This window comes from Cygnus atratus, chromosome 33 (assembly GCF_013377495.2).
Source record: "Cygnus atratus isolate AKBS03 ecotype Queensland, Australia chromosome 33, CAtr_DNAZoo_HiC_assembly, whole genome shotgun sequence".
In the NCBI taxonomy this organism is placed as follows: Eukaryota; Metazoa; Chordata; class Aves; order Anseriformes; family Anatidae; genus Cygnus; species Cygnus atratus.
Window position 1 is genome coordinate 731626 of NC_066394.1, and position 16145 is coordinate 747770.

The following is a 16145-nucleotide window of genomic DNA, read 5'->3' on the forward strand; positions in this document are numbered from 1 at the left end:
TTTGTTTTTGTGCAAAAACCATCATTTATTCCGGGGCTGCGGGTGCCGCCGTGTGCTGGGGGGGTCCCGCCGCATCCTGCCCTGCGTCGGGGGGGGGGCGCGGAGATGCCGAGGGGACGCCGGAGGAGGTTGAGGGGACTTTGGTGGGGGATCTTGGGGGACCCCTGAGGGTCCTGGGGGGATCTCCGGGGGGGCCAGGAGGAAGTCCTGGAGCTGGAGGCGCTGCCGCAGGAGCCCGGTCAGGAGGAGCTCGGCCGAGGCCAGGGGCAGGCGAGCGCTCAGCACCGGCGCCCAGCACCCCGAATCCTCCCCGCAGGAGATCACCAGCCTCCGGGGCTGCGGGGGTGTCACCGGGGAGGAGAGTTGGGGGGGGTCCCTGCATCACCAGGACCCCTCCCCAAAATCCCCTGGGGTTGTTTGAGATGGGGAGGGATTCAGTGTCCCCACCTGGGAGCCCATTAGTGGTAATAGGGTCCTGTGTGCTCAGCACCACCCCCACTTTGGGACACTCCCCCCCCTCCCAATCCCCCCCCCCAATTCCCCCTTCTCCCAGGACCCCTGGGAGCCCCCAACCCCAATGGGATCCCCCCAGCCCCCCTCCGGATCCCTCAACCCCAATGGGACCCCCCTAGCTCCCCCAGGACCCCTCAACCCCAATGGGATCCCTCAGACCCCCCCGGGATCCCTCAATCCCAATGGGACTCCCCCAGGACCCCTTCCCCATAACAAGACTCCAAATTCCCCCCATGTCCCCTGGTGGTTCTGAGACCCCCAATGTCCCCCCACTGCCCCCTCCCTGGTGGCCCTTGGTCCCCAATGTCCCCCCACTGTCCCCTTGATCCCCTCCCTGGTGGCTCTGGGTCCCCATCGTACCCCCACTGTCCCCTTGGTCCCCTCCCAGTGGCCCTGGGTCCCCAATGTCCTCTTGGTCTCCTCCCCAGTGGGTCGGGACCCCAATGTCCCCCGGTCCCCTCCCCGGTGGCTATGGGACCCCAGCGTGCCCTCACCCCATAGGTGCAGGGCATGGTGGGCAAGAAGGTGCCACCACTGCAGGTGACAATGTCCCGCATCTGCTCGGGCTCAGGGCGGACGCTGGGGGTGACGTGGACCTCGTAGCCCTTGGGGACACCAGGGGACACGTCCGTCAGTCCCACCCCGAGCCCCCTGGGGACGCTGCCAGGGCCACCCACGGGGCGTGAGGGCCTCGCGGGGATGGTTGGGGACACTCGGGGACGCTTGGGGACGGTCACCTGGAGCAAGGGGTGGCGGCGGGCATGGCTGAGGGCCTGGGACAAGCTGAAGCCGAAGTGACGTTCCTGCTGGCTGTCACGCACCAGGAAGGACCCCGGGGCCAGCACGCGGCCACTGCGGGCACTCTGGGGACAGGGGAAAATGCAGTGACACTATTGTCCCCCAGGGACACCCCCATATCCCCAAGAACCCTCCCTGTTCCCAAGAACAACCCCCTTTTATCCCTAAGGACCTCTGTGTCCCCGAGGAACAACCCTCCAATGTCCCCGAGGAACAACCCTCCAATGTCCCCCAAGGAACGCCATGTCCCCAAGGACCTCCCTGTCCCCAAGGACCACATTCCTGTCCCCAAGGCCTTTGTCCCACGACCCCAAGGACCCCCTGCCCCCAAATACCCCCTCCTTGTCCCCCAAGACCCCTGTGTCCCCAAGGAACCTCTCCTTGTCCCCAAGGACCCCACGCTCTGTCCCCAAGAACTCTCATGTCCCCCAGCTGCCCCTTCCTGTCCCCAAACCCTCTTCCTGTCCCCAGGGACTCCGCAAGCCCCTCCCACCATCCCCTGGGACCTCGTGGAGCCACTTGGGGGTGACGATGGGGATGCCACGTGCCACCGCGCAGAGGAACTTGACGGTGCGTCGGACGCGGTCAGTCACCAGGTGGGTGCAGTCGAAAACGGAGGTGGCCATGGACCCCCCCAGTGAGCCCAGGGCCACCTCCATGTCCTGGGAGGCCACCACCCCTGTGAACAGCACCTGGGGACACGGCGGGGAGGCGGTGGGGACCTCCCTGGGGTGGCACCACCCCTGTGAATAGCTTGGGGAGGATGTGGGGACACCATGGGGATGTCCTTGGGGTGGTCACTGTCCCCATCAAAAGCACCCAGGGACACGCTGGGGACACGTTGGGGACATCCTTGGGGTGGTCACTGCCCCCATGAAAAGCACCTGGGGACATGCTGGGGACACAGGGATGTGCTGGGGACACTATGGGAACACCACAGACACCCCTAAAGGATCTGGGGGGACATGGGGATACTTGGAGGACATGGGGACACCCTGCGGGGGACAGATGGATACTGGGGGGGTTATGGGGACACTGGAGGCGGGACAAGGGGACATTCTGGGGGACACAGGGACATTCTGGGGGACATTTGGGGGACTTGGGGACATTTTGGGGGACATGGGGACATTTGGGGAGACACGGGGACATTCTGGGGGACATCTGGGGGACTTGGGGACATTTTGGGGGGCACGGGGACATTTTGGGGGACACGGGGACATTTGGGGAGACACGGGGACATTCTGGGGGACATCTGGGGGACTTGGGGACATTTTGGGGGACACGGGGACATTTGGGGAGACACGGGGACATTCTGGGGGACATCTGGGGGACTTGGGGACATTTCGGGGGGCACGGGGACATTTTGGGGGACACGGGGACATTTGGGGAGACACGGGGACATTCTGGGGGACATCTGGGGGACTTGGGGACATTTTGGGGGACACGGGGACATTTGGGGAGACACGGGGACATTCTGGGGGACATCTGGGGGACTTGGGGACATTTTGGGGGACACGGGGACATTTTGGGGACCCCCCCTGTGTACCTTGGGGCTGGAGGAGCCGGCGCCTCCCCGAGGGCGGAGCTGGAGCCCGGCGACCTCCGGTGGCTCCTCCTCCTCCTGGGTGGGGGCGGAGCCATGGCACAAGGCCCCCTCCCCCTCCCCAACAAGCCTCACCCACCGCTAGACCTTCCCCCTCTCCCCACCAATCAGCAGCCAGTGGGAGGGGCTTGCCTCCTCCTCAGAAGCCCCTCCCACCCAGCAGAGACCCCGCCCCATGCAGCCCCTCCCACCCTGACCACGCCCCCACACCTTGGCCCCTCCCACCCCAGCAATTACCACACCCCCTATTAGGCTCCACCCACCCAACCCCACCCTATTAGGCTCCACCCACCAGCCACACCCACCCGTGTCTGCTTCTGTGAGGGGGCGTGGCCGCTCCTTTTGGGGCGTGGCCGGGGCGGGGGGCGTGGCTCCTCTTGGCCCCGCCCCTTCTTGGCTGGTGGCTCAGCAGGGGAGGGGCAGGCCTGGAGGCGAGGGCTGCGGCGCGGGGGGGTGGGGCGTGGCAGTGCCCCGCCCCTTGCCTGACTGGCCACGCCCCCTCCAGAGGCTCCTCCCACAGCAGAGGCCCTGCCCCCTCTAGGGGCTCTGCCCCCATGGCCTCGGGCCAGGCGCTGGCTGCGGCGGGGCCCCTCCGTTACCTGCGGGATTTGGGGAGGGGATGTCAGGGCCCGGTGCCCCCGAGGCCGGGGGGACCCCGCCGGGTCCCCTGGGGGTCCCGTGGGACCACCCGGACCCCACTCACGTCACCACTGGGGGCTGCGCCGGTCCCTGCTCCCTCCTGGGCTGGTGTCACCACCACCAGCTCAGCTGGGGGGACACGGGTGGCTGGGATGTCCTGGGGGGGCTCTTCCTCCTTCTCCTCCTCCTCCTTCTCCTCTTCCTCCTCCTTTTTCTCCTCTTCCTCCTCCTGCTTCTCTTCTTCTTCCTTCTCCTTCTCCTCTTCCTCCTCCTTCTTCTCCTCTTTCTCTTCCTCCTCCTCCTCCTCCTCCAGCTTGGGGTGGCAGAAGAGCTGTGTGGCCTCCTCGGGGTCCCAGCCCAGGGCTGCATCTGCTGGAAAGCCACGTTGGGGACCTGGGAGGTGACGCCGGGGCCCCGGGCAGAGGGGGGGACACACCAAGGTCACCTACCTTCGGTCACCGGTGGTGGCAGGAAGCTCTGGGTGGGCTCCAGGAAGAGGTCAGGGTCATCTGTGGGGGGAAGGGAAGAATCTTGAGATGGGACCGAGGGGACCAGGAGGGGACCCAGGTGACCAGGGAGGGGGCCAAAAGGACCAAGGAAGGGACCCAGGTGCCCAAGGGACCGAAAGGACCAAGGAGGGACCCAGGTGGCCAAGGAAGGGACTCAGGTGGCCAAGAAAGGGATGAAGGTGGCCAAGAAAGGGACCAAAGTAGCCAAGGAAGGGAACCAAGGAAGGAGATCTAGGTGACCAAGAAAGGGACCCAGGGGACCAAAGAAAGGACCCATGTGGTCAAGAAAGGGATGAAGGTGGCCAAAGAAGGGACCAAGGTGGCCAAGAAAGGGGACAAGGAGACCAAAAGGACCGAGGAAGGGGACCCAGGGGACCAAGGAGCGACCAAGGTGGCCAAGAAAAGGGTGAAGGTGGCCAAGGAAGGGACCCAGGTGGCCAAGGAAGGGGACAAGGGGACCAAAAGAACCAAGGAAGGAACCCAGGTGGCCAAGAAACCAAGGTGATCAAGGAAGGGACAGAGGTGACAAAGGCCACCCCACTCACCCTCAGTTTCACTTTCTGCCACCTCCGCATCCGTGTCCCCGTGAGGGGTGGCCTGAGCACTCCTGGATCCCCAAGCAGCATCACCACTGAGGCTCAAATCTGGGGCCAGAATTGGAGATTTGGGGGCCAGACCAGCTGGCGCCACATCTGTATCGCTGCCCATCACTGAGGTCTGGGGGTTGTGTTGCACCTTGTCATCTGGATTCGGGTCCTCCGCGTCTCTATTTGGGGCTAAATCATGCTGTTTTGGTACCTCTCCTTCCACACCTCCATCACTGCATGATTTGGGGGGCAAACTCTGCCTTTTTTGGGCTGGTTTCTGGCATTTGGGGTCCGTCAGCCCCACATTGGTATCGCTGCCCATTGCGGTGTCCACAACATCTGGATTTCGGGGTCGGGTTTTGCTCCGGAGGCTCCGAACGTAGGGAGTGGGGGCCACCTCCTCCACGTCGGTGTCGCTGCCACTCTGGGGGGTCATGGGAGGGGAAACATCTGGATCTAAGGGTGCCATCACCACATCTGGATGACCAGGTGCCCCCTGTCCCCCTTGTACTGCCCCAGCATCTGGCACCACACCATTGTCCTCGACCCCGGTATCGCTGTCCACGTTTAGGTCCATGTGCTGACCAACATCCAGATTTGGGGCTGTCCCCTCCACATTTAGCCCCCCCTTGGTCCAGGCGTGCCACCGAGGATCAACATCTGGAGCAGCGGCATTCTTAGCACCCATCCCGATAACCTCACGTGTGGTCCGATGCGTTTTTGGAGTTTCAATGTCCTCGAGGCCCTCCACATCCGTGTCGCTGTCACTGCCGGGTGGCATCGAGCCACGGTGGAGGCCGACAACATCTGGATTCGGGGTTTCCATCACCACAGTTGGGTCCTTCTGGGCATTTTGGGGCGTTTTGTGGTTTTTCAGGCCAGGAATATCTGGGTTCAGGTCTTCTCCCTCTACATCTGTGTCGCTGTCCACCTCCAGGTTCTGGCCTCTGTTTTGGGGACCTTCAAGATCAGGATTTGGGGTCTTTATTGCTACGTCTGAATCACTGTGGATTTTTGGGGTCATTCTATGGGTTTCTGGACACCCAACATCTGGATTCAGCCCATCCTCCTCATCTGTATCGCTGTCCACTTTGAGCATCTCGTGTCCGCTTTGCGGTTCTCCAGGATGTGGACTTGGGGTCTCCATCTCCACATCCGTGTTTCTCTGTGCATTTTGGGTTATTTGATGTGGTTTTGGATCCCTACCTTCTGGATCGGAAGGGTCTTCATCCACATCTGTATCGCTGTCCACTTTGAGCATCTCGTGCCCACTTTGCGGTTCTCCAGGACGTGGACTCAGGGTCTGCATCTCTGCATCCAGGTTCCTCTGTGCATTTTGGGTTATTTGATGTGGTTTTGGATCCCTAGCTTCTGCACTCGAAGGGTCCTCATCCACATCTGTATCACTGTCCACCAGTGGGGACTGGCGTCTCATTTTGGGTCCCTCAGCATCTTGACCTCGGGTCTCCACACCTGGGTCTCTGGGGGTCATTGCATGGGGTTTTGGGCTGACAACATCTGGAAGGATGTTGTCTTCTACGTCTGTATCGCTGTCTACCACAAGCATGCAGTTCTCCTTTTGGCATCCGTCAGCATCTGGGTTTGGAGTCTCCATCTCAATATTTGGGGGTTTTGGTGCATTTTGGGTCGTTTGAGGGGTTGGGAGGCACACAACATCTGGATTTGCTTTGTCCTCTTCCACGTCGGTATCGCTGCCTACTGTGAGCGGTGGATGTTCCTTATGGGGGCCTTTAATAGCTGGACGTGGGCTCTTCATCTTTATGTTGGAAGAGTTTGGGGTGTTTTCGGTCATTTGAGGGGTTTTGGCCAGCCCAACAGCTGGATTTGCTCCACCTTCCTCCACATCTGTGTCACTGTCCACCCTGGGCGCCTGATGTCCACGTTGGGGATCCTCCACAGCTGAATTCGAGCTCTCCATCTCCACATCCGTGTCACTATCCACCACGAGCGTCTGGAATCCATTTTTCGAACTGCCAGCATCTGGATTTGGGGGCTTCATCTCCACACCTGGGGCTTTTGGCACCCTGTGGGCCTTTCGACGTATTTTTGGGCATCCAACAGACGGAAGAACGTCAGCCTCCTCCACGTCCGTGTCGCTGTCCACCGCGAGCATCCAACGCCCATTTTGGGCACCTTCAGCACCTGGATTTGGGCCTCGTTTCTCCACATTTGGGTCACCGCTCGCCTCCAGGGCTGCCTGGTGACGGTTAGGGTGAAAAAGAGCAGATTTTGGGTGCACCTCGTCATCTGTATCGCTTTCAATGCCAAGAGCCACTGTGCTGCCTCCCAGGTGCTTCACATCTGGATCCACTTGCCCTTTCGGGTCTGGGGAGTGATTTTGGGGCCGAATGTCTGAAATAGCCGTTTTGCTCCCCACATCTGGAGCCGGGGTAGTTTTGGGACACAAACGGCGCTTTTTGGGTCCCCCGACGTCCGGATCCAGGCGCGATTGGGCCAAATCTGTGTGGAGGCCCAAGGCTGGGGTGGGGCGGCGCTTTCGGAGCACACGGATGTCTGGGCACACATCTGGCTCCTCCGGGTCGCTGCGGGGGCAAATATTGGGGTACGGGGTCTGCAGAAGGGACCAAGGGGTCCAGACCCCTCCACACGACCCCGGTGGGGTCCTACCTACCTCTCTGGCACAACTTGGGGTGAGGCGGTGTTGCCGGCAGTCGGGCCTGGAGGGGACACACATTGTTATTATAGGGTCTACAGAAACCCCGGGGGGGGGTCCTGGACCATGATGTCTGGCCTCACCCTCTTCCCCCGCAGCCTCCATACCTCGGCGGATCCTACAATAATGTAAAGCTGGTGTTTACATAGGCCCTACTGTAATTGCCATGCTGCTGAGTTTCTGTAGGCCCTATAATAACACCGCGGTGACCCCCCCCCCCCCAAACGTGATCCCCGCGCACTCACACCGCCATGTCTCGTCGTCCTCCGAGTCGCTGGCGATGGGGTGCCTCGGCTCCGGCCCCTGCACTGTGGAATCCAGGTGTTTTTTTTTTTTTTTTTTGGGGGGGGGGGGGTGCTGGACACCCCTCTGATAGGGACCCCAGTGTCCAGGAACCCCCTTGCACCCAATCCCCAGGATACGGGGAGGGGGACGGGGACCTACCTGTGCCCCCCGTGGTGCAGAGGCCTCCGTGGCGCCTTCGCTGCATGGCCTGAGGGGCAGCAACAACTGCCCCACGGAAACAACTGCCCCCCTGGCCCCTACATGCCCCCCAAGCTGCCCCACGTCATCCCCAGCTTTCCCTCTCAAGCACCTCTCGGTCACCGCTGTCCCCCTGGGGCCAAAGGACCCCCCCCCCCGACTTCATCCTTCATCCTCCTACTGCCCCCTTGCTTTTTATCTGCCCCTTCAAATTGCCCCCCCCAACTCTGTATCCTGCCCCAGGAACCCCCAAACTGCCCCAAAGGGCCCTCAACTGGCCCTCAGGGCCTCTAACCTGCCCCATGCCCCCCTCCCAGCTGCCCCAAGGTCCTCCAAATTGCCCCTGGACTCCCAAAACTGATCCTGAGACCCCCTATCCTGCTCTGGGGACCCTCTAAACTGCCCCGCAATCCTTCTCAGCTACCCCAGGGACCCCCTAAACTCCGCACAATCCTCCCCAACTACCCCAGGGTCCCCTCTATTTGCCCCTTTAGGGTGCTCCTTAAACCCCCCGGACCTACTCAACTGCCCCTGGGACCCCCCCAGCTGCCACCAGAACCCCCCCTCAACTGCCCCACGGTGCTCCTTAAATCCCCCAGACCCTGTCAACTGCTCCAGAGACCCCCCAGCTGCCCCGAGGACCCCCCCAAGTAGCCCAGGGTGCTCCTTAAACCCCCCCAGACCCTCTCAACTGTCCCCAGGACCCCTTTCAACTGCCCCGAGGACCCCTAAAGTGCCCCTTGGGCCCCCTAAACTGTCCCGGGGAGACCCCCAACTGCCCAACGGAGCTTCTTAAAACCCCTCGGACCTTCTCAACTCCCCCTAGGATCCCCTAAACTGCCCCAGAAACCCCTTAAAATTTTCTGCGCCCCCCCCCCTACTACCCCAGGGACCCCTCCAACTGGCCGAGGGTGCTTCTTAAGCCCCCCGAGACCCCCTAAACTGCCCCAAGGACTCCTAAACTGCCCCGGGGAGCCCTTAATTGCCCCACGGACCCCCCTAAACTGTTCCAGGGAGCCCTTAATTGCCCCAGGAACCCCCTAAACTGTCTGGGGAACGTGCCAAACTGCCCCAGTGACCCCCTTAAATGCCCTGGGGAGCCCCTAAATCGCCTCAGAGACCCCTTAATTGCCCCAAGGATCCTCCAAATTGCCCCAGGGTCCTCCCAAACTGCCCCAGGGACCCGTTAATTGCCCCGGGGACCCCCCAAACTGCCCCAGGGACCCGTTAATTGCCCCAGCCCCCCCCCACTGCCCCGGGGACGCCTTAATTGCCCCAAGGAGCCCCTAAGTGGGGCGTGGAGCCCCCCACGACCCTCCAGGGCCCCCCCCAAGAGCCCCGGGCCCCCCCCAACTCCCCCCCGCCCCGGGGACCCCAACCGAGCCCGCCAAGGGGCCCCGCGCTCACACCCTCCCGCGCCACCGCCTCCAGGCCCCGCCCCCCTCAACCCCATTGGCCACCACCGCCCCGAGGCCCCTCCCACCGCCCGCTCCTATTGGCTCCGTCCAGCGCGGAGCATAGAGAGGGGGCTGCGGAGGTCCTCCGAGAGGGGCGGAGAGGCTCCGGGCGGGTGCTGCCATAGAGAGGGGATTGCAGAGCGCCCACGCCGGGACATAGAGGGAGGGGGCGGGGCGAGCGGCAGGGCGGGGCGGGGCTTCTGGCGCGCCGCCCAATGGGAACGCGGCGGACGGGCGGCGCCGACCAATGGGAGCGCGGGGCCGGCCGCCGCCGCTTTGTCTATATGAGGCGCCGCGGGGCCGCGGGAGCCGCCATTGTCGCCGCCGCCGCGCTCGCAATAGCGCTCACGCCTTAAAGGGGCCGCGCCGCCGAACCGCCCATCAGGACCGGGGAGGGGCCCACAGCTCCGGCACTGTCACCGCGCCCAGCCCTTCGCGCACCGCCGCCATGAGGGAGATCGTGCACATCCAGGCGGGACAATGCGGCAACCAGATCGGGGCCAAGGTGAACAGCGGGCGGGCGGCGTCGGGTCCCGGGGATGGACCCCCCCCCCCCCCCCCTTTATTCCCTCTCGGCGGCGCGGCCCCTTTTAAGAAGCCCCTCCCCCTCCCCGCACAGACAAAGGCGGACCCGAATGGGGGCGATTTCAGCCCAAAAACGTGCCCCCCCGCCGCCCGCCGAGGGCCTGCCGCGAAGGGCGCGGCCCCGCCGTGGCGGGTGCTCGGCGTCGAAGCGGAGCGGTCGGGCCCCAAAATGGAGGTTTCCGGCCTCAAAATGGGGGCGCGCCGCCCCTCCCCCCCCCCCCCTTCGTCTCACGCGGCCCCAAGATGGCGGCTTCCCGCCGCGCCTCAGCGCCGCGGCCCCGAAACGGCGCCTTTTGTCCCCAAAACCGCTTTTTTTTCGACCCTCCCCTCGCGACTACCGCCTCAAAATGGCCCAAATTCTCTTACTAAAGAATGAAATTCACTCCGAGTTACGGGATTTTAGCACCGAAATAGAGATTTTTCACACAAAAAAATGTTTTTCTCTTATATCTTAAAATTCCGCTTTTCACCCTCAGATTGTTTTCTTTTTATTTTTTTTAAACCTCAAAATGGCCGTGTCCCCACCCCCTCATAGCGTTTTCAGAATGGCGACTTAATTTTCATCAAATCGCTTTTTTTTTTTTTTTTTATAGCCGAAAATAAGTTAAATAAGCATCAAAACGGGTTTTCCCCCCAAAAAAATACTCATAAAAATGGGTATTTTTATGCCCTAAAATGAAAAAATTCCGCCCCCAAAACGGGGCGTGCCGCCCACGATGCGTTCGGCCCCCGAATGGGGGGTGGGGGGGTTTCCACCCCAAAAAGGGGTTTTCTGAGCCCAAACTGGAGGTTTTCGGCACCCAGAGGGGCGTGCCGTATTTGAGGAAGCACTTCTGCCTTAAAATGAGTCTTTTACTCCCCAAAAGGGATATTTGTACCCAAAATTGAGATTTTTCCTTTAAGCCCTTAAATATTTCATAGTGGCCCCAAAATAAAGGCGTTTTAACTCAAAAATTTGAGGATTTGGGCCTCAAACATTGCGGTTTTCTGCCCCCAGATGAATATTTTCAGCCTCAAATGAAGAGCTTTGTTCCCCAAAATGGAATTTTTAGCACTAAAATGGGCTTTTCTGCCCCCAAAAATGAGATTCTGGCCCTAATAACAGATTTTTAAACCCCAATAGGGTTTTCTTGTCTCCAAAATGTGTTTTTTTTTTTTTTTCACCACTAAGACAGCTTTCTGCCTCCAAAGGGAGTTTCTAGCCCCAAGATGGAGGTTTTCAGCCTCAGAGTAAGATCTTTGTTCCCTGAAAAATGATTCTTCAGCCTCCAAAATGGGTTTTGTTTGCTCCAAAATTGTTTTTCTGGTGCCAACAAAAAGGAATTTTTTAGCCCCAATTGTATTTTTCAGCCCGAGATGCTTTTTTAATTTTCTTTCAAAGCTAAAATACAGGGTTTTAGTCCCCAAAATGGAGGTTTCCAGCCCTAAAATGGAGGTTCTTGGCGCAAGAGTAGCATCTTTGTGCTCTCAAATGCATTTTTTCTGCTGCAGTTTATGGGATTTAGCTTAAAACTGGAGGTTTTTAACCCCAAATGAGGGGCTTTTTGCTGAAAAATGATCCTCTTTTAGCACTAGAATGAATGTTTTCTGCCCCAGAATGTGATCTTTACATGCGGCAATAGGGTTTTTTATATGCACAATAGGATTTTTTTTACACTTAACATCTTTTCAGCCTGAAAATGATTGTGCTGTATTTTTTTTTCCAAGCCCCAAAATGGGGAATTTCCCTCCCAAATGGCAATCTTGATCCCAAAATGGAGGCTTTCAGCCCCAGAACAGAATCTTTGTGCAACCAGATGGTTTTCAAACCCCAAAATGGAGGTTTTCAGCCGCAGAATAGGGTCTTTGTTCTTGAGAACGACTAAAAGCAAGTTTTTCAACCCCCCAAAAAGCTTTGTTTCTGCTCCACAATTGTGTTTCCAGCCCCGTAATATCAATATTTAACCCCAAAACAGGATTTTCCTCCCTGTAATTAGTTTTTTACATCCCTGAAATAGAGGCTTTTTCTCCCTAAAAAGTGCTTTTCACTCCCAGGACAGCATTACATGCCTTGAATTCACTCTTTTTCCTCCAAAATGGACGTTCCAGCCTATAATTAATTTTCTTTACCCGCAGAATGCACGTTCTCAGCCCCAAAACATGCGTTTTGCCCAGAAACTGTAATTTTACAACTGGAGAAATTGCAGTCCGTAAAGAGCTATAAATGTAGGCTTAGAGTTCCCAGAATGATGTTTTTTAGCCCCAAATAACATTTAGAACCAATTCTTCCACCGTCAGCCCCAAATTGTGGTGTTTTGGCCTGTTTTCACCCCCAGGGCGTGGCCGAGCCCCCCCCTTCCCCCCCCCCCCCATGACCTGGGGGGGGGGGGGGTTCCCAGGCTGCCAGCCCCTCCCCCACCCTTTGTTCCAGGCACCCCACCCAGACAAAGCACATTTTAGGAGGAGAAACGGGCAATTTTGTAAATTCTTTTTGTCTTAACGAAGAGAGCGGAGGTTTTGGGGAGAGGCAAGGCATTTTTGGGGTATCTCCGAAATTAACATTTTTTGGAAGTGCCTCTGCAATTCAAATGCTGTTTCCGGTTCCCGCCCTGGCCGTTTTTTTTTTTTTTTCTGGGGAGGGGAGGGGCTACGCCCAAATTTGGCTCCTCCCCTGCGGGCTGTGAATGTCACGCCCCCTTCGAGTTGGCCACGCCCATTTGGGAGGAGCCCAGCCTCAGCATTAGCCCTGGCCCCCCCCGAATGTTTCTGGCTTTGGCTCCACCCCCTGGGCTGGTTCTTGGGTTGGCTCCACCCCCAAGATGGGTTATCTTAAATAACTTATCCCCTCCCAGTGGCTCCGCCCCCTCGCAGAGGCCCCTTCCACCTCCCATCTTCCCCCCCCCCGATTCCCTGAGGGGGGGGGGGGGTCCCAAGGGTCCTCCTGACCCCAACCCCCTCTGGAGGGGGCGGAGCCTTTCTGACCCCACCCCCTTTCTGCAGTTTTGGGAGGTGATCAGCGACGAGCACGGCATCGACCCCACCGGCACCTACCACGGCGACAGCGACCTCCAGCTTGACCGCATCAGCGTCTACTACAATGAAGCCACCGGTACGGTGCCGCCACTCCTGATGTCACCCTGGTGTCCTTGTCACCCCCCCATGTCCCTGTCACCCCCCTGTGTCCTGGTCACCTTCACCCCCCCCCCCCCCCCCCCCCCCCCCCAGTCCCTGTCCCTCTCTGCCTGAGACCCGGCATCCTCAGCTCACCCGTGGCACAACCCCTTCCCTTCCCTGTCCACGTCTGGGGGTTTTGGGGTGGTTTCTGGGGGTTTTGGGGTGGTTTCTGGGGGGGTGATGTGGTGGTGTCACCATCACACACGCCCTCCCGGTGACACGGCGATGTCCCCAGGGGGTAAGTACGTGCCAAGAGCTATCTTGGTGGACCTGGAGCCAGGCACCATGGACTCCGTGCGCTCGGGACCCTTTGGGCAGATCTTCAGGCCGGACAACTTCGTTTTTGGTGAGTCCCCGACCCTGTTGGGTCCCTGGATGTCCTCTTAGGTGGCCCCCAGGTACCCATCGTGGTCCCAAAGGGGTACAGGTGAAGGTCCTTGGGGTGTTGGGGGTCCCCAATATAGGCTGACGGAGGTTTACAGTGAGTTTCAGGTCTTCAAGGGTGGGTTGAAGGTCTCCAATAAGAGGAACAGGTTCCCGGGATGCTCCAGTGAGAGTGGTGGTGGTCCCCAAGGAGCTCAAGGGTCCCTGAGAAAGGTGACGGAGGTCCCCAGGGAGCTTGGGGTCCCCAAGGGTAGGGACGGAGGTCCTCAAGGAGCTCCAAGTGCAGATAACGAGGAGCAATGGGTGTCCCCACGACGCTTGGTTATCCCCAGGGGTTGGCTGGAGGTCTTCAAAGAAGGTGGCAGATGTCCTCAAGGGTGGGATGGAGATCACCAGAGGATCACGGGAGGTCCCCAAGGAGCTCAGGGTCCCCAGAGAAGGTGGTGGAGGTCCCATGGGGTGGCATCAAGGTCCCCAAAGCACTTCCTGCTGGTTTGAAGGCCCCCTGGTGGTGGGGTTGAGGGTCCCCAAGGGGTTCTAGGTTGGCTCTGCTCCCTGGGGAGCCTCTCCGTGACGTCCCCCACCCCCCCCCATGTGTCCCCACCTCAGGCCAGAGCGGCGCAGGCAACAACTGGGCCAAGGGCCACTACACGGAAGGGGCCGAGCTGGTGGACTCGGTCCTGGACGTGGTGCGGAAGGAGGCGGAGAGCTGCGACTGCCTGCAGGGCTTCCAGCTCACCCACTCGCTGGGCGGCGGCACTGGCTCAGGCATGGGGACCCTCCTGATCTCCAAAATCCGCGAGGAGTACCCCGACCGCATCATGAACACCTTCAGCGTCGTCCCGTCCCCCAAAGTGTCGGACACGGTGGTGGAGCCCTACAACGCCACCCTGTCGGTCCACCAGCTGGTGGAGAACACGGACGAGACCTACTGCATCGACAACGAGGCCCTCTACGACATCTGCTTCCGCACCCTGAAGCTGACCACCCCCACCTACGGCGACCTCAACCACCTCGTCTCGGCCACCATGAGCGGCGTCACCACCTGCCTGCGCTTCCCCGGGCAGCTCAACGCCGACCTGCGCAAGCTGGCGGTCAACATGGTCCCCTTCCCCCGCCTCCACTTCTTCATGCCCGGCTTCGCCCCGCTGACGTCCCGCGGCTCGCAGCAGTACCGCGCCCTCACCGTCCCCGAGCTCACCCAGCAGGTCTTCGACGCCAAGAACATGATGGCTGCCTGCGACCCGCGCCACGGCCGCTACCTCACGGTGGCCGCCGTCTTCCGGGGCCGCATGTCCATGAAGGAGGTGGACGAGCAGATGCTGAACGTGCAGAACAAGAACAGCTCCTACTTCGTCGAGTGGATCCCCAACAACGTCAAGACGGCCGTCTGCGACATCCCGCCCCGCGGCCTCAAGATGGCCGTCACCTTCATCGGCAACAGCACGGCCATCCAGGAGCTCTTCAAGCGCATCTCGGAGCAGTTCACGGCCATGTTCCGGCGCAAGGCCTTCCTGCACTGGTACACGGGCGAGGGCATGGACGAGATGGAGTTCACCGAGGCCGAGAGCAACATGAACGACCTCGTCTCGGAGTACCAGCAGTACCAGGACGCCACCGCCGAGGAGGAGGAGGACTTCGGCGAAGAGGCTGAAGAGGAGACCTAAGGGGCGGCCTCTGGTCATCGTCCTCGGAGAGCCCTCGTCCTTCACTGCCACCGTCATCGTCAGCATCGTCCTCGGAGAGCCCTCGTCCTTCAGCGTCGTCCTCGGAGAGCCCTCGGCCTTCACCGTCAGCGTCCTCGTCCTTCAGCGTCGTCCTCGGAGAGCCCTCGGCCTTCACCGTTGTCACCGCAAAGCCCTCGGCCTTCGTCATCGTCATCGGAGAGCCCTCGGCCTTCGTCATCATCCTCGGAGACCTTCAGCCGTCAGCCTTTGTCATCGTCCTCGGCCATCAGGTGGTCCCCAGAGCCCTCGTCCTCCAAGACCCCCCCCCCCCCGCCCGGTCCTTCAGCGCGGTCACAGCCTTCATCCTTCACCGGCGTCATCGTCACCGGAGAGTCCTCGTCTTCGGGGCCTCCCCGTCCTCCGCCGTCTCATCACCAGAGCACTCCTCCCGCCCCCTGCGTTGTCACCGTCACCCGAAGGCCCACGTCACTGCAAAGCCTCCGTGTCCCCCTTGTCCCCGCGTCCCCCCTGCCGGGGGGTGACGGCACCACTAAATTATTGCAGCCCCCGGGCACCAATTTGCCCCGTTCTTTCCCCAAAACCACTGCCCTGGCTGCAGGGGGTTCCAGGATGGCCCTGTCCCCCGTGTCCCTGGCTGAGGGCTCTCCTGTCCCCTACGTGTCCCCTTCCCCCAAATCCATCCCATTTTGGTTTCATTTCTCCCTTTTTGAGCTTTTTTTTTTTTTTCATATTGAAAAGCCGCCCCCGGGCGAGGAATAAACCCGGGATGTAAAGCCACTGCCATGTCCCTTGTGTCACTTGGGGGGGGGGGGCGGGGGGGGGGTTGTCTCAGTGTCCCCATGTCCCCACTAAGGTCTTCCAGGTTCACTTTGGTGTCCCTGTGTCCCTTCTGAAAGCCCCCTGAAGGTCATTTCTGTCCCTGGGCGGGGGGGGGGGGGGTCTCCTGTGTCACATCTGTCCCTACAAGGGTCCCCCTGTCCCCACCACAGCTGCTTGAGGGTCTCCATTCCCCCCTCCCGAAGCCCCTCCTGTCCCCTTTGGGGCCACTTGT

The 16145-nt window shown here is 60.4% G+C and overlaps 3 protein-coding genes across 10 annotated transcripts in view; 2 read left to right on the forward strand and 1 right to left on the reverse strand.

Moving 5' to 3' along the window:
• The window catches only part of LOC118260323 (zinc finger protein 420-like), a 337064-nt gene that overhangs the window by 277333 nt on the left and 43586 nt on the right, over window positions 1-16145 (forward strand). The window lies entirely within an intron of this gene.
• On the reverse strand, window positions 8-7870 carry MDC1 (mediator of DNA damage checkpoint 1). Of its 8 annotated transcripts, none has more exons than XM_050716052.1 (13): window positions 7789-7870; window positions 7590-7652; window positions 7303-7348; window positions 4608-7213; window positions 4003-4062; window positions 3847-3922; window positions 3618-3816; window positions 3220-3513; window positions 2858-2932; window positions 1818-2003; window positions 1251-1376; window positions 1008-1118; window positions 8-336 (listed from the first exon to the last, which is right to left on the reverse strand). In XM_050716052.1, exons 1-13 carry the CDS (start codon window positions 7832-7834, stop codon window positions 22-24), a joined length of 4203 nt encoding a protein of 1400 aa, XP_050572009.1. In that variant the 5' UTR covers window positions 7835-7870; the 3' UTR covers window positions 8-21. The 8 variants fall into 8 exon arrangements, with proteins under 8 accessions (XP_050572009.1, XP_050572008.1, XP_035427869.1 ...); XM_050716051.1 differs by having other exon boundaries at window positions 3847-3925; XM_035571976.1 differs by having other exon boundaries at window positions 3618-3922.
• LOC118261232 (tubulin beta chain) lies at window positions 9533-15871 on the forward strand. The gene is made up of 4 exons (XM_035571965.1): window positions 9533-9789; window positions 12849-12957; window positions 13258-13368; window positions 14016-15871. The coding sequence occupies exons 1-4, from the start codon at window positions 9733-9735 to the stop codon at window positions 15071-15073; spliced, it is 1335 nt and encodes a 444-aa protein (XP_035427858.1). The 5' UTR covers window positions 9533-9732; the 3' UTR covers window positions 15074-15871.